We start from the raw sequence: 16070 nt of genomic DNA, 5'->3' as shown, positions 1-16070 counted from the left end.
ATGCAATGTCTCGCCTACATGTGACGGAATAGGTGTTTTCCCGAGGATTTGCTTTTGCGGATGGCGGTCGTATTTGGCTTTTTGACAAACCAAGCAGTTAGCAACAAAGGTAGCGGCTATTTGGGACATTTTAGGGAAAAAGTAGTATTGAAGAATTTGTTTTACATTCTCCTGTGCAGCCCTATGCGCTCTGTTGTGCTCCAAAGACACTATTTCCCGTTGCTCAGTTTGATTAAAAATGTCGCTAACCATTTTCATAGTGTGTCGGAAGGTCGTTGCTGGAAACTCATTTACAAGACTGTTTTGAATGAAAGCTAGTACAGGTAATTCGCAGTGTATCGCATTCACTACATCCGGCTTAACCACATCACGAATTCTTCCGAGTAAAGTCTCTTTGTCTAGAAATTGTATTAGATGCCTTGTCTTGCTTCCGAAAATAACAAAAGTTCGAGTTGAGTCTGCGGTGCCCTCATCTATTACTATCTGGTTTCTAAAACAGTTAACCGGCTTGTCGATAGATTCGATTGTAAAAGTCAATGAAATTTCGCTATGTATTGTTGCAATGTCTGACCGGGGTTCGTCCTCTAGGACATGAATAGCCTGCCTGGATAGTGCATCGGCAACATAGTTCTCCTTGCCAGGTTTATAGAAAATTTTAGCATTATGTTCGTCTATAAACGCCTTCCATCTCTTGATTTTTGCATTTGGATTTCTATCTGACACGGCGTATGTTAACGGTTGGTGATCTGTAAAAATGTTTAAGTTTTTGACACCATATAGGTAGTTCCTAAGAGACTTTAAAGCCCAAACGATGGCCAAAAGTTCTCGTTCATTTGTTGCGAAATTAAGTTCTCTATCCTGTAAAGTTCTCGAAATCATTGTAACAGGCTTGCCATCCTGTGATAAGACTGCACCCAGGCCAAAAGCCGAAGCGTCTGTTGTTAAGTCAAAGGCTTTCCTATAATCGGGATACAATAACATTACATTTTCGGAGACAAGAACATTTTTAAGTTTCTCAAAAGCAGAACATTGTCTTTCATCGAAAGAAATTGGTATCTTTTTAGACTGGCTTGCGGAAACTTTTCCGTTTTCACCCTTCAGAATGTCAGTCAGTGGTCTAGCAATAGAGGCGAAGTCCCTAATAAAGCAGCGGTAATAACTTGCTAGCCCTAAAAACTATCGAACACTAAACAGATTAGTAGGTTGATTATATTTCTGAATAGCCTCTACTTTGCTAGGACTGGTTGTGATACCTCCACTTGACACCATAAATCCGAGATACTCGACGCTTTCCTTGAAGAAAAACGATTTCTCTTTAGAAACCCTCATGTTTGCCTCAGACAGTCTGTCTAGTACCCAAGCAACGTCGTTTACGTGGTCCTCGATTCCGTTTGAAAATATTATTACGTCATCAACGTAAACATAACATGACTTTCCTATACGCTCCCTAAGAACATCATCAATAGCACGTTGAAAAATACTTGGGGCATTTTTCAAGCCAAACGGCAAACGGCAAAACTCGTATTTTCCATTTCCTACTGAAAAGGCAGTTTTCTCCCTATCCTTTTCTGCGAGCAGAATTTGGTGAAACCCCGATTTAAGGTCAAGAGTTGTAAAGAACCTGGCCTTTCCCAAATTTGACAAGATGGATACTACGTTTGGTATAGGGTACTTGTCGTCGATTGTTTTTAAATTTAGTTTTCTAAAATCTATAACCAACCTTTTCTTAGTGTTTCCCTTTTCATCTGTACCTTTTTTATCGACTACCCAAACCGGATTGTTGTAAGGTGACGACGAGGGCCTGATAATTCCGTCCTTCAACAAAGCATTTGTTTCCTTATTCACAAAATCTGATACGCCCATGGGGTACGGATAGAGTTTTGAGTAAATGGGTTGGTCGTCCTCAGTACGTATTGTGGCAACAATGTTGGTATTATACGGCAGTGCTTCTTCCGGTTCCGCAAAGACGGCCAATCGGTTTCGAAGCATTGTATGGAATTTATTAGATATCTGATTTGGAACCACAATATTCTCTATGTTGGTGAAATTTACGCTGTCACATCTCAAAAACTGAGTAGATTCCACTTCATTGTTGATATTCAACGTTCTGTTCTTAAAATCTAACGTTGCATTTCCCTGTTTCAAAAGGTCAAGTCCTATTATTGCGTCAAAACTATAGAGACTTGGAAGAATAAAGAATTGAACAGATGTGTTAAATAGCTTAATAAAACATTTCTGTTTGACGGTGTTGCAACCATGAAGCGATTTTACCGTGAATTTATTTTGTACCGGCATTAAGTTTTTTAATTCAGGGAGGGGCTGTATATAATTTTTCGAAGCCCCGGTGTCAATCAAAAGTTTTATGGTTCTCCCTGCTATCTCTCTTTCTATGTACGGTAGCAGGGATTTGTGGCTAAAAAATGAACATGATCGTAATTCACTAGTTCGTCCTCATAATCATCAACCTCCGCTTCTGCCTCCTTTTGATAATCGTCTGTGTCTTCCTCACATTGACCTTTCTCATGAGGTAAGTGGTTGATCCTCTGTTGTTTTGGCCCTGTAAACCTTGCACTGCCACTTGTTGGTCTTTTTGATGCTTGCGCATACCCAACATGTCCCTGAGCCTGACTTGTGTTTTGCTGTTGGGGTTGCGATGCGAATTGATTTTGTGTTTGAAATGACTTTTGTTGTTGGGATGGCCAAGAATATTGTTGTTGAGATGGCCAAGAATATTGTTGTTGAGATGGCCAAGAATATTGTTGTTGAGATGGCCAAGAATTTTGTTGTTGGGATGGCCAAATATTTCCCTGAGTCGGAAATGGAGCTTGTCCAAAATTTCCAGTTCTTGTAGATCGCATGGATACATCAGGATTTGTTAACTGGACTGGATCTTGTCTTTCCTGGTTATCAAAAGTAGGCACCTGGCGCTTGCTAAAATATGGGTTTTTAGTTTGCATGGGCATGATTGAATTTCTATCCCTATCGCTATGCTTTTGTTCGGTTTTCTGACCCCTGTCTCCAATATTTTTAGAATAAATAAGGGCGAATTGGTAACGCTCATGGTTCGACTCGACCTCTTGCGCTAAAGCGAGAGCAGTTGGTAAATCTTTTGGACCTTTTGCAAAAAGAATGTCGCTCAACGATTTCCTAGCTCCGGTTACAAATACACGTAACGCGTCTGCTCTGTACTTTTCATTCAGTGACATCGCCAAGGCACTATCAAATGTCATTATTGTCTTGTTAGTAAGTAGGGTCAGTTTTTTCTCGACTTCATCGTAGAATTCAGTGAGAGTCATGTCTCCCTGTCGCAAAGTTGATAGCTCTTGTTCGATTAGGTAGATCGGCCTTTTGTCGGAATATGTGAAATCAAGACGGCTGATCATTGCCTTGAAATGTAACGGAGTATTGAAAGAAGCCAATACTGTATTTGCTGGACCTTTTATTTTATTTCGCATAATACCAAGAGCTTGGTAAAATGTTGAACTTCCCTCGTAATCTTTAAAAACTTTAAAAGCGACATGAGCCGCTTTTCTCCACGACACATATGTTTCACTTTTGCCCTCAAAATCTGGCAGAGATTTAACTATATCTAGAGGCTCGTTACAGACAACACCTGGTCTAATTTCAGCATCTACATAAGTTTCCACCTCTGGCGTGTTCACTGTTAATTTCCCGATTCGTTCATTCATCTCCTGCAATTGCTTTTCAAATGATTGTTTTTGGACTGTGAGCGCACCGGCAACAGCACTCTCTACGATCGCTTTTAACTGAGCTTCAAATTCCATTTCGCTAGTTGTATTTGTTTTTGACCACCAATAATTTTCTGAAGACTTATTATTTTTTTCTGCACTGTTTTGCCTATTTGCCTGGAGCGCTGACCATTTATCTAAACTTGACACGAGGTCGTCTATAAGGTTATCACTGTCACTCATGTATTTTTATCAACACTCTGTTCATAGGTTATGTAATAAAAAGGTATTGGTATTTTTAATTTGTTCAATAAGCGTTATACTTACAATATAATAATAATGCTTAACAAACTATTTTAAGGTAAAATTAATATTATATTTTATGTAATCAGGAAATATTTATTTTTTAGGTTAAAGTTGATTAGCCAGTTGATGCCGCTGGTTTTGTCTCCGGATGCTCCTTTTGTTATTTATTCATAATTATTCAGTTGTCGTAGGTTTTTATATCCGTTTGGGCGCAAGTTATAATTTTAAGTATTTGAATATATTTATTTGAGTAGTTATACAAATATGACAGGGCTTGTGCGGTCTGCACTTAATGAGGCGAATTGTAGGTACGTGGCGATGACCGACGCTTCCAAACTCCTAAAATCGACTGACTTAAGTATAACAAGAGTTCTTATCTCTAAAGCTTAATCTACAATAACAAGGTGCAGTTTCTTATAGGTAAAGCTCGATCTATATATAGAAAAAAGACTTGAGGCTTACGACTATATTTCGTCAGTTTGGTGATTGTGTTAACTTATACATTAAAAAAAATTATAATAACCCACACTCCCAATCAATATGACTGCCGTCCTTTTGCGGGACTCCTTTGCGGTGACCAAATTGGCCAATAGCATCACTTCGATGCGCTTAAAACGTTTCCCGAATCGAAAAACCGCGTGCTTCCATTTGGGCCAGGCTCTGGTAACTGCTCCGTTCGGTCGCCACGTTCCCTTTTTAAATCGTTTGGAGACACAGAACACGAGAGCAAAACGGCTATGCTACTAGCGCTGCTCTTTAACTCCCTTAAGCGCTTAAGAGACTGTAAGTTGCATCAAATTTGCGATAGGTCAGGGATTTACTTTGGTTTCTTTGGAGACTTGGCGGTTCGATTGCTTTTTCTTACTTATCTTAAAATTTTCTTGAAGTGAATTTAGGTTTCGACTTATATAGGCTTAGGGCCCCTTATTCGGGTGGTAAAATAGCCGCAGCCCGAAAATCTTCCGCTGGGTACCCAAACTTTCGCTTTAAATGTAGTTTCAGCTTTATCCACTTCCAAGGCCCATATAATTTGTGGGTCGATTTTAGGCGCCGAGACCTTCCTTAAGAATCTAGAACGCTGTTCTAAAACCAATGGACCTATGTAGCTATGGGGAAATACCTGCAATATCAATATGGACATTGTCCAACGAGCTCAATCTAAGATCCTCAGAACTATCACCGGGCACCGTGGTATGTTTGAAACAAAAAATTTAACGAGACTTAAACATCCCTATAGTATAAAATCCAATAGCCGATATAAAGAGAAAATACACCGTCTGACGCATCCCAACACTCAATCTTGTCTCCGCCGCAAAGACCTACCTGCCCAGCGAACAAACTTTTCAGGTACGTCTCATCGAAGGACAGTTTAAAATAAATTGTTGACAAATTAAACTAGTATTGAGATTTAAACATTTATAATTAGTTCTCATATTGTCCAAGTTACGGGGCGAGGACTGTCACCCGCTCTCCGCTCACTCTCTCGATCTTCACCACAGAATCTCCAACTCTACTCTCCCCGTGGCAGCTCAAATTGAAGTCCCCTCTGCGCTCGGGGGAGCTTAGCCAATTAGAATAAGCATTAGTGTCTAATTGGTATTCGCCGAATAAACATTACGCCCGATCGCGCCCGCGCAATTACTAAAAGTAAAAGTTTTGCCTGTTCGAGTATTTCTATTTTAGCATATTTGGAAAATTCCAGGCCAGCCAACCCCATCATCCCAACATTTTGGATCCATTCGAGGGGGATCACCTGGATGTTCAATTTTGTCCACCAGCGAACAAATTACATTTCTTTTAATTGCCGGTCTGCAGAAAAAGGTTCGAAAATCCAATTTCGTTCAATTTGCTGTAAGATTTATTCTCAAATCTAACGGATTTCTCCGACAAAAGGCAAGTAAAGAAAAGTTCTTTATCATTCCTACGGGCGCCGCCATATTACCCACCGTTCCCTTTCACCCTCATTCGTGAAAGTCAGAAGTCCAAATCTCCGAATACATTTAAAAATTCATCCCGAAATTTCAAATTGCAAAAAGAATAAAAACTTCAAAAAAGTGCAAGATTCCAAATGTGAAAAAGTGAAAATAATTTGTGCCAAGTTCAGTGAAAATTTCTAAGTCCAAAGCTCTGCCAAAAGTGGCAACCATTTTGTTCTCGTTTCACTGTGTCCAACGCAAGCCAAATTCTTCTCGCAACACATTTTTGCTAAACCTCCGCAGTCCACCTAATAGAATTTGCTATCGAAGAATACAATAACAAAACAAACAACACATACCCTCTGGCCATTCCAAAAAAAATATAAATTAAACATTTACACGCCAGTTCCATATATTACATCAACATACATTACATATATTACACCCACATATATCACATATACATTACATATATTACACCCACATACACTGGTAGGCACAATTATTTTGACAAAATGTTCTTTCGTGTTTCTCAGTACTCTTTGATCTTGAGCTTGAACTAAAATTCTTGCTACTTTTTTTATATGGTATTATTAATATGCTATTTATGAACTTTTGCGCACTCTTTGAACGCTGCTGATAAAAGAGTACTGGGGAACACGAAAGAACGTTTTGTCAAAATAATTGTGCCTACCAGTGTATATCACATATGCATTACATATATTATCAACATATATTACAGACATGCATTGCGCATATTATCTGCATTCCTTATAAACATATACCAAAATGTAAATTGTTTCCCGTCGGCAAGTCCAAAGCAACAAATAAAATTTTTTTCAAGTGCCGACGCGGAAAAGGCGTTTGGTTTTCTATCCCTAAAATAAAAGATAAATAAATTTCCAAATCTATTATTTTTTAAATTTTCATAACAACCACAATAATATTTACAACGCGGAAAAAAGATTCCAGTTCCACCATTCCAAATTTCTCCGTTTCCAGTTGTAAAGAAAAAAAAAATTTTTCTACGTTCTAATAAACATTTTTTCGACCGTGTTCCACAATTCAAGTGCTCCAACCGTAAATCAGGTGGACCTGATTACCATAAATCACTGGTCATTTATTCAATTCGCTGTTCACTCCAAGTCAGTCCAAGTTCCCAGTTCGTAAATTGTACACCACTTTCTCACCCGTTACATCTTATACGGTCTTTTCCCGCTGCTTTCTACCGTTCACGGCAGCAATCTTAAGCTTATTAAGTGCAGTCTAACGAATCTTTCCACATTTGCAAAAGTGTGACCGTGCTCCAAAATCACTTCCTTTCCATTTCGAATTTCTTCGATTATGCCCATCGGGGACGATATGAAGAAATTGTCCGCTGGCAAAACCAGGTCTATTTTTTCATCACAAGAGCCGAAGAAACCAAGAATTCCAAGCATTTCGGTGAAAACGCCTGCGCAGATTTACGACGACTGTGCTACTCCATCCAAAGCCACAGTACAGCGCACAGCTAAAAATATGGCTGCTTCCGATCTAGCGCTAGCAAAATTTATTTTGGCTTCTGACCGCTTAAGCGAATTTAAGGCTCAGATCAACACTCCGGAATCTGCAGCTCCAATCGTCACGATGCTTAGCGTCCGTCGCGACCAAGTCCGAACCCTATGGGACAAGGTTGAAAAGAAATTCGAAATCTGCTCAGAGTGCCTTGTGTCAGCAGGCGAAGCGGCAGCAGGCAACAGCTCGTTAATAAAATCGAGCAGGGCACGTCTCAGTCCATCCCAGACGCGAACGCTGCGCCCTAGGCTATCGGTTGCCTTTATGCGATTCGGAAGTTTTCGCAGGCGACTATCTTCGCTGGCCGACTTTCCGGGATCTTTTCACAGCCATTTATATCAATAATCCACGGCTGACTCTGGTTGAAAAGTTATTCCATTTAAATGCCAAAACAAGTGGCGACCTGCATGCCATTGTTTCGATTTCGCCTCTCACCAACGAGGGTTTCCGCTCTGCGTGGAAGAGAGAGCGTTTCTAAAATAAACGATTGTTGGTAAACAGTCAATTGAAAATCTTTTTTAATGTGCAGTCGATACCACAGGAATCTAGGGCGGCCTTTAAGGTACTGCAAAGTACTGCTCAAGGTTGCTTGACTGCCTTAGAAATGTCAGGCATCAACATTGAGAACTGGAACTGCCTGCTGGTATATCTGTGTTCATCCAAGCTCCCGAAGATAACTCTCTCCTTATGGGAGCAGTCGCTCAATAAGAAAGCCGACATCCCGACATGGGTAGAGCTGAACACCTTCCTCACAGAACGCCATCGAATCCTAGAGGCCATCGATGATGTGAGACCGCCCGTACCAAGTCAGTCGCACTCCAAAGCGATGAATTCAAGTGGGCCCTCTGGAAAAATAAATTCCTACGAGACGAAAGTGGCTCCTAAATCCAAAAGTTGCGACTTGTGCAACAAGGAAAACCATCATGACGTGTGTGTCCGCGGTTCCTCCAAATGTCGGTTGACGACCGGTCAGCCTACATTAAACGGAAGCAGTTATGCTTAAACTGCTTTGCAAAGGGACATCAGCTTCGTGAGTGCAAAAGCACGCACAATTGTTTTACTTGCCGTTGCCGGCATCACACGTTGTTGCACCGAAACAACCCCTTTTCCAGCAATTAAAGTCCGTCAAATCCTGCAAGGCCAATTTCTGCTAATCAAGTCAATTTCGTTCCTAGTGAGCAAGCCGGTGTTCAAAATTACTTCGCCACGCGCTCAAGAGCTATCCTTCTTGGCACTGCCTTGATCAATATTTTCCATTTGGGCACTAACTTTAAGGCACGCGCCCTGATCGACTCCGGATCAGAGGCAACATTCAAAACCGAGCGACTGTTCAATCTAATTAGACTGCCATTCCAGGTGGTTCAAGCCCAAGTCTTAGGCTTAAGCCAAACAGTAGCAGCGCAGTCCAAGAAGCTCTGCAGTTTCACCATCCGATCTCCGACTAGGCCCGCGTTGCAGTTGGAGACGACGGCCTATGTCCTCCCTCAACTAGCCGGAAATCTGCCTTCCTACCCAATTCCGCAAAATTTCCTTCGGGATCTTCCCGATTTTCCACTGGCGGATCCAAAATTCTATGAGAGCGCACAAATATATGTCCTTACCGGAGCCGACATTCTGCCTTCGGTGCTTCTGAGTGGAGCAAATACCAACATCTGTGGCTCCCTCTTGGAGCAAGGGACCATTTTCGGCTGGGTACTAACTGGGCCAGTGTCAGCCTCAGCACAAAGCAGAATTTCTTCCTTTTCGACGCAGATCTCCCACGCGTACGATAATTCACTTGACAAACTACTCACAAAATTTTGGGAGGTGGAGAATATACCAATAAAGTTGGTAAAAGAATCCGATTCCATGTGCGAGAAGAATTTCCTTCAAACGACCACGAGAGACGAGTGTGGCAAATATGTCGTTACTCTGCCTTTTCGCGACCCAAAACATATCGGTTCCGGGAATGGGCATTCCAGGTCTTTCGCGTTGGCTCAGTTTTTAAGAAATGAGCAGCGTCTAAAAAAAAATGAGGCCTTAAAGGCGAGATACGATTCGGTGATCCAGGAATATCTCGACTTAAAGCACATGCGTCAAGTTCTTCCTACCCATGATGGACACGCCTATTATATTCCACATCACGGAGTCTTAAAACCGGAGAGCGTAACTACTAAACTCCGTGAAGTATTCAATGCTTCCAGCCCTTCATCCAATGGTACCAGTTTAAATGCTATCCTTCATGCTGGCCCTGTCTTACAGTCCGACCTGACCATTCAAATTCTGAAGTGGCGCTATTTCCGATACGTGTTTAGCGCCGATATCGTAAAAATGCATCGGCAGATCTGGGTAGATCCGAAGCACACTCCATTCCAACGAATACTTTTCCGATATACTAGAGGGGAAATCAGAAATTTCGAATTGAAAACAGTAATCTTTGGAGTCAATTGCGCGCCTTTCCCGCCCATGCGAGTACTGCAGCAGCTAGCAGCTGACGTAGACCTCAGTCATCCAAAAGCTAGCAATATCATACAAAATTTCATGAATGTGGACGATGTTCTAGCCGGAGCGGACTCTACGGAAGAAGCTCAGCTCATGGTGCAAGAGCTCCAAGACGCTCTGAATTCCGCCGGATTCCCATTGAGGAAATGGACCTCCAACCAAAAGGAAGTTTTAGCGGCCATTCAGAGCGACCAACTCTTAAATACAGATTTTTCGAGATCAATGCAAAAAGCACTGCCAAAACCCTCGGTATTCGGTAGAAGGTAACCTCCGACGAATTCTTCTTCGATCCGCCAGAGTTGGCTATTTAAACGTCCTTCACAAAACGCCAAGTCCTGTCCCAAATTGTTCGACCCTGCAGGCTCGATAGCGCCGTTTACCGTTCGAGCTAAAATTTTCATGCAGGAGATTTGGCTACTGGAGCTTGGGTGGGACGAAGACATTCCAAATGAGCTTTTCCAACGATGGCTTAATTTTCTCCAAAGTAATTTATTTGTTTTTAGAGCAGATACGCATTCCACGCTGGTTCTCGTTTCATCAAGATTTCAAGGTCGAACATCATGGCTTTTGTGATGCATCGCAAAAGGCTTATGGGGCGGCAATATATGTCCGCGTAGAAGTGGGCAGCACCATTATGGTGAAACTTCTAACCGCGAAGACCCGGGTAGCACCAGCAAAAACGGTTTCGCTCCCAAGACTGGAGCTGTGCGGAGCGTTATTGCTTTCCGAAATGGCTGCAGCCATCATTCCACAAATGCCTACGATCAATTCCGAACTTTACTGCTGGCCTCCACAATAGTGCTTGCATGGTTAAGCAAGCCAGCAGGTCCACTGGCACGGACCACATTTGTAGCCAATAGGGTGACGAAGATCGCCCAGGCCACAAAAACAGAAAATTCGTCTCATGTTCAATCTGAGCAATATCCAGCAGACCTTGCAAGTAGAGGAGTTTCCCTCCAAGATCTAGCCGATAGCCTGTTATGTGGGCACGGACCGACTTGGTTGCAAAATCCACGCAACCAATGGCCAACTCACATCGACAACGCTCCAGTTACCGATCTGGAGAAGCGTGCTCTGAAAGTCCATCTCGCAAAAGCTCCTTCTGAAGAGTTGTTGGAACGTTCTTCCAAGCTTGAGAAAGCACTACGCTTTATACAGCGGTACAGGAAGCAGACATCTCCATCTGTTGTGCATTTGTTGAAATTTGCTGAAATCGCCGCCGCCGAGCGGTTCCTAATTTCGAACACTCAGCGCAGAGAATATCACTGTCTAAGTGAAAAGCGTCCAGTACCAAGTTCCAGTTCCATCCAAAGTATGAACTCTTTTCTAGATCCGCAAGGACTGATCAGGGCGTGCGGCCGTGTGGCGGCTTCCGAAAGCCTTCAATACAATGAACGGCATCCAGTGATTCTTCCGTATAACTGCCTGCTTTCGCGCCTCCTTGCAAATATCACACATCGCCTAACTCTCCATGGTGGTAACCAGTTAATGGTGCGCCGCATCCGGTCGAATTACTGGATTCCGAGAATTAAGAACCTGATGAAAGCAGTAGTAAATTTGTGCAAGGTATGTGTGATCCACAAAAAGCGGTTGCAAAGCCAACTAATGGGTTTCCTGCCCAAAAAAAGGGCATCGTTCTCCCGACCATTCACGTATACTGACATGGATTACGCCGGTCCGTTCGATATAAAGAACTATACGGGAAGAGAAAAACATGCTCACAAGGGGTATGTGTTAGGTTTGATTGTTTCTCCACCAAGGCCATCCATTTCAAGCCTACATCTGACTTAACGACAGAAAAGTTTCTTGCCGCTTTCGCTCGTTTTGTATCCAGAATAGGGTGTCCACGTCAAGTCCAGTCGGACAATGGCAAAACCTTTGTTGGCGCTGCCACCCTGCTTTCCCGCGATTTCCTTCAGGCCGTAAACGAGTCGGTGACGAATGCCTATAGTCATCAAGAGATGCAATGACAATTTATTGCCATTATATGGCAAACCATATGGGAGGCCTTTGGGAAGCAGGCGTAAAAAGTTTTCAGACACTATTTTACAAATGCACTGCCACACGAAAATACACGTTCGAAGAGCTCTCCACGCTCTTGGAAAAAATAGAAGCGTGCCTTAACTCCAGGCCGCTCTCTCTTATGTCTGAGGATCCGACGACAGATTTGCTAGCCCTGACGCCAGGTCATTTCCTTGTCGGGGGACCCCTTATGTCTACGGAGGAACCCGAAGTAAAGGGAGAAACGAAATCCATTCAAAATCGGTGGCAGCATTTGAAGGCGCTCCATCTGCAGTTCCGTGTGCGACGGAAAGAAGAGTACCCCGACTAAAAATCTTCGCATCGATGACATGGTCGTCATCAAGTACGACAACTTACCCTCTAATGAGTGGCGGCTCGGCAGAATTGAGTCTGTCTTTCCAGGAGCCGATGGCAACGTCCGTGTAGTAAATATCCGTACTGCACGTGGAGTTGTTAAACGTCCAGTGGCAAAAGTGGTGCTTTTGCCGACGGAGTCTTCCGAATCTCCACAATAAATAGGCACGCCTCTCTTCCTAATTGTAGTTTACTAGCACTAATCATCCATTCTTATTCATTTCGTTTTCGATCTCCTTTCGCCATTCAGCTACCCGCAGCATGACCCCTCGTCAACAAAACGCACGCAGTGCTCGTGCCTTGGAGAGCATACGTACCCGAGGTATTTAATCCTACCGTTGCCGAGTCTACCGCGGTATCCATCCTCTTAGGAAGTGCGCGAGGTTCCTAAAGATCATCCCACAGGAGACTGCCGAAGCGGTGATCGTTGCAGGAAATGCGACCGATCCCACCACACGCTGCTCCACATGCACGAGCAGGTTAGCTCGTCGTCGCGGTCGAAAGCGCGCTCCCGTCTCAGATCGAGCCCAGTGTGCGGATCCGCACACCTGTCCGGGCATTGAGCGACACAGTGGTGTCCAAGTTTCAGGACATCATGCTGGCTGATGACCTGTTCCATCGGCCTGCTACCGTGTCCTGGGAGCAGACGTTTATCAAAAGGTTATCAAATCCGGATTCCTGACCTTCGACGAGGGAATGCCGATCGCCCAGAAAACAGTTTTTGGGTGGATCGGGTTCGGTGCCTGCAGCATGCCGTAGGATGGATATGTTGCAACCCCAGTGATTGCAAGGGGGGCGGAATGTCCAAGTTACGGGGCGAGGACTGTCACCCGCTCCCTCTCACTCTCACGATCTTCACCACAGAATCTCCAACTCTACTCTCCCTGAGGCAGCTTAAATTGGAGTCTCCGCTGCGCTCGGGAGAGCTTAGAATAAGAATAAGCATAAGTGTCTAATGGGTATAATAAATATCGAATAAACATTACTCCCGATAGCGCCCGCGCAATTACTAAAAGTAAAGGTTTCGCCTGTTCGAGTCTTTCTATTTCAGCATATTTGGAAAATTCCAGGCCAGCCAACACCATCATCCCAACACATATTACAAGAGAATATAAAATAAATAAACGCAAAATTCGTACTTCGTATATTTATTGAAGGGTCTGCAGTATTTGCTATGGTCTCTTAAATTCGGTCGTTTGCTTTAAAAAGGCGATAATAATAATAAGCGATCGAAAAAACTTATTGCAGATTAACCAACAAATAAAGTTACCAAAACAAAACATAAGCTCAAAAAAGCTAGTTATCAATTTGCAAAAAAAACAAGAGAGAACGCTATAGTCGAGTTCCCCGACTATCTAATACCCGTTATTCACACTGACAGTTTTTGGCGGCTTGTGGGCGTTAGAGAGGGCGTGGCAAAAAGTTTTTTTGCAAATAGATAGAAATTTACAAGACTAATAGAGAAATGCAAAAATTTCAAAAAATTTTTTAAAAGTGTGGGCGTGGCAGCTTTGGGCGGTATTGGGCGTTAGATTGGGCGTGAGACTACTACACATAAAAGTCCATGTTCACGAAAATGGCCTTTTTATCGAAGTAGGTTCCGGTGACGCCTTTGCAGAGCAAGTTGGTTTTGATTTTAAAATTGAGGTTTATTGGCTTGCCAAGACCTACTGTTATGACAAAACATTCTAGCCCATCTTACGTTTATAACGCCTAGTTTTGTTTGGTGGCTAGACCTGTGGACAAACTTAGTGGCCGGGCACATCCGTTAGGAAGATTATGGTAAATATATGCACCCATACAATCGTTTGCTTAGATAATTATGCAAATAAATGAGCAAGAGAAATACAATAATTGATTTACGTTAATTATAACTATTACATCTGGTCTTATTTAATGTCTACTCCCCCAGTTGGAAGTAAGGCTTTCAACAGAGTCCTTAAGGGCAGCTTGTTCCTTGCACGTCTTGTCTCTCCTGATGATGTTTTGTAGTACGGCAACTCGAGAGATACCGTCACTGCCGGGTATCAGCCTAAGCACTCTAGCTAGGGGCAACGTCATTGGGGGTCGATTCTTGTCCTTGACAAGACAAATGTCTTTCACCGACAGACCAAGCCTTGGAGTTCGCCACTTAGAACGCTGCTGAAGTAACGTTAGATACTATTCCTTCCACTTAGACCAGAAGATTGCTGCATCTAGGGCTCATCGAAGGAATCAAAAGGACCGCCGTTTAAGAAATGTACTGGTGTAAGAACGTCCAGATCAGTGGGGCTCTCTGAAAGTCAGACTGAAGGTATAGAATTAATCATGACTGAGATACACGCTGCAGCGAAGTAAAGGAGTTTGCAAATTTAAAGCAAATAGTTACTTCCACATACGGAAATTTGGCCAGAATTCAGAACAACGCCACAGTCGAGTTGCACCAACAGAAATACCGGCAATTAAATATTTTCAGACTAGCTATTTCATGCATAAGTCTAGCTAAGAGATCTAAACCACAGAGCTTTTGTCATCATCAGCAATGGTTTTTAATGGCGCTACACGATATTTCAAGCAAAGGTACTGGCTGCAACGCTGTTCTCCTTTCTCCAGGGAGGCTTTCATCCCAGGATAACTTTTCCTTACAGAGCTGTTGCAGGCAGATTTTTCACTTTGCGATTACGGGCACAACCAGGCGTCGCAATTGTGGATAATACAAATCGCCTACAAGTGGCCAATGATGACTGCAGAACAGCATATAATCAGAGATAGGATCCCAAGCGAGACCCATTATTTCAATAATGTCACTCCCATTATCAAAATTCATGTAGGATTCCCAAACCTCCTTGGGTACATCCTCTATACCTTACGGAGTATTGGAGCACCATTTTTTTCAGCTTGAAGTTGCCTCTAGCAAAAATTTTAGTGGTCTGGTGCATAATGTTGATGGCATCTTCCACGAAATAGGCACCTGATATTAGATTATCTACGTAGAAATCGCGACGAAGAATTTCTGCTCCAATTGGAAATGCTGTCTGCTCATCCATTGCTAACTCGTGCATAGCCCTCACAGACAAGTAGGAGGCTTGCCTGGTGCCTTACCTAACTGTGTTTAGTTTATCCGCTTTAACTCCTTCTGTTGGTTAGTCTCTTCATAAAATGCATAGCAAGTTGCTATCCTCGTGAAATGTCCCCTGTAATGTCAACAGGGTGCGATAGAATCACGAAGAGAGTAACCAGAAGAAGTGTGAATCTATCTTCCTTTATGACACAGTGATGCGGGAAGAAGTATCTAAAAGAAATATCTGAAGTATTGGGTCCGGAACACTTTCGACCTCACAGAAGCGTTTGAAAAGAACATCAAGCTTTCAACTACCATTGTCTCCAGGGGTCTGGGATGGAACGCGAGAAGCTATTAAGGAAGACTCAAAAAACAAGAGAGAACGCTGTAGTCGAGTTCCCCGTCTATCTGATACCCGTTACTCAGCTAGTGGAAGGGAGAAGAAGAGTCTTAAACACAGTTTTTGGCGGTTTTTAGGCGTTATAGTCGGCGTGGTAGAAAGTTTTTTGGCAAATCGATAAAAATTACAAGACTTATACAAAAATGAAAAAATATCAAAACATTTTTCAAAAGTGTGGGCGTGGCAGTTTTAAGCGGTTTGTGGGCGTAGCGCTGCGTCTATGTCTCTGGAGTCTGTATGCTTAATCTCAACTTTCTAGCTGTTTTATTTCCTGAGATCACAGCGTTCATACGGACGGACAGACAGAC

At 42.9% G+C, this 16070-nt stretch overlaps 3 protein-coding genes across 7 annotated transcripts in view; all 3 read left to right on the top strand.

The window, feature by feature from the left end:
- Nucleotides 1-16070, top strand: part of LOC6540108 (synaptosomal-associated protein 25) — a 189782-nt gene that overhangs the window by 97255 nt on the left and 76457 nt on the right. The window lies entirely within an intron of this gene.
- On the top strand, nt 7256-8123 carry LOC122319589. Its single transcript, XM_043207053.1, has one exon. It carries the CDS (start codon nt 7256-7258, stop codon nt 7808-7810), a length of 555 nt encoding a protein of 184 aa, XP_043062988.1. The 3' UTR covers nt 7811-8123.
- On the top strand, nt 8232-13699 carry LOC122319588. The gene has a single exon (XM_043207052.1). It carries the CDS (start codon nt 9314-9316, stop codon nt 10211-10213), a length of 900 nt encoding a protein of 299 aa, XP_043062987.1. The 5' UTR covers nt 8232-9313; the 3' UTR covers nt 10214-13699.

Source organism: Drosophila yakuba, chromosome 3L (assembly GCF_016746365.2).
Source record: "Drosophila yakuba strain Tai18E2 chromosome 3L, Prin_Dyak_Tai18E2_2.1, whole genome shotgun sequence".
NCBI classification, from domain to species: Eukaryota; Metazoa; Arthropoda; class Insecta; order Diptera; family Drosophilidae; genus Drosophila; species Drosophila yakuba.
Note: the sequence above shows the minus strand (reverse complement) of the source record. Positions and strands in the feature narration are given on the sequence as shown.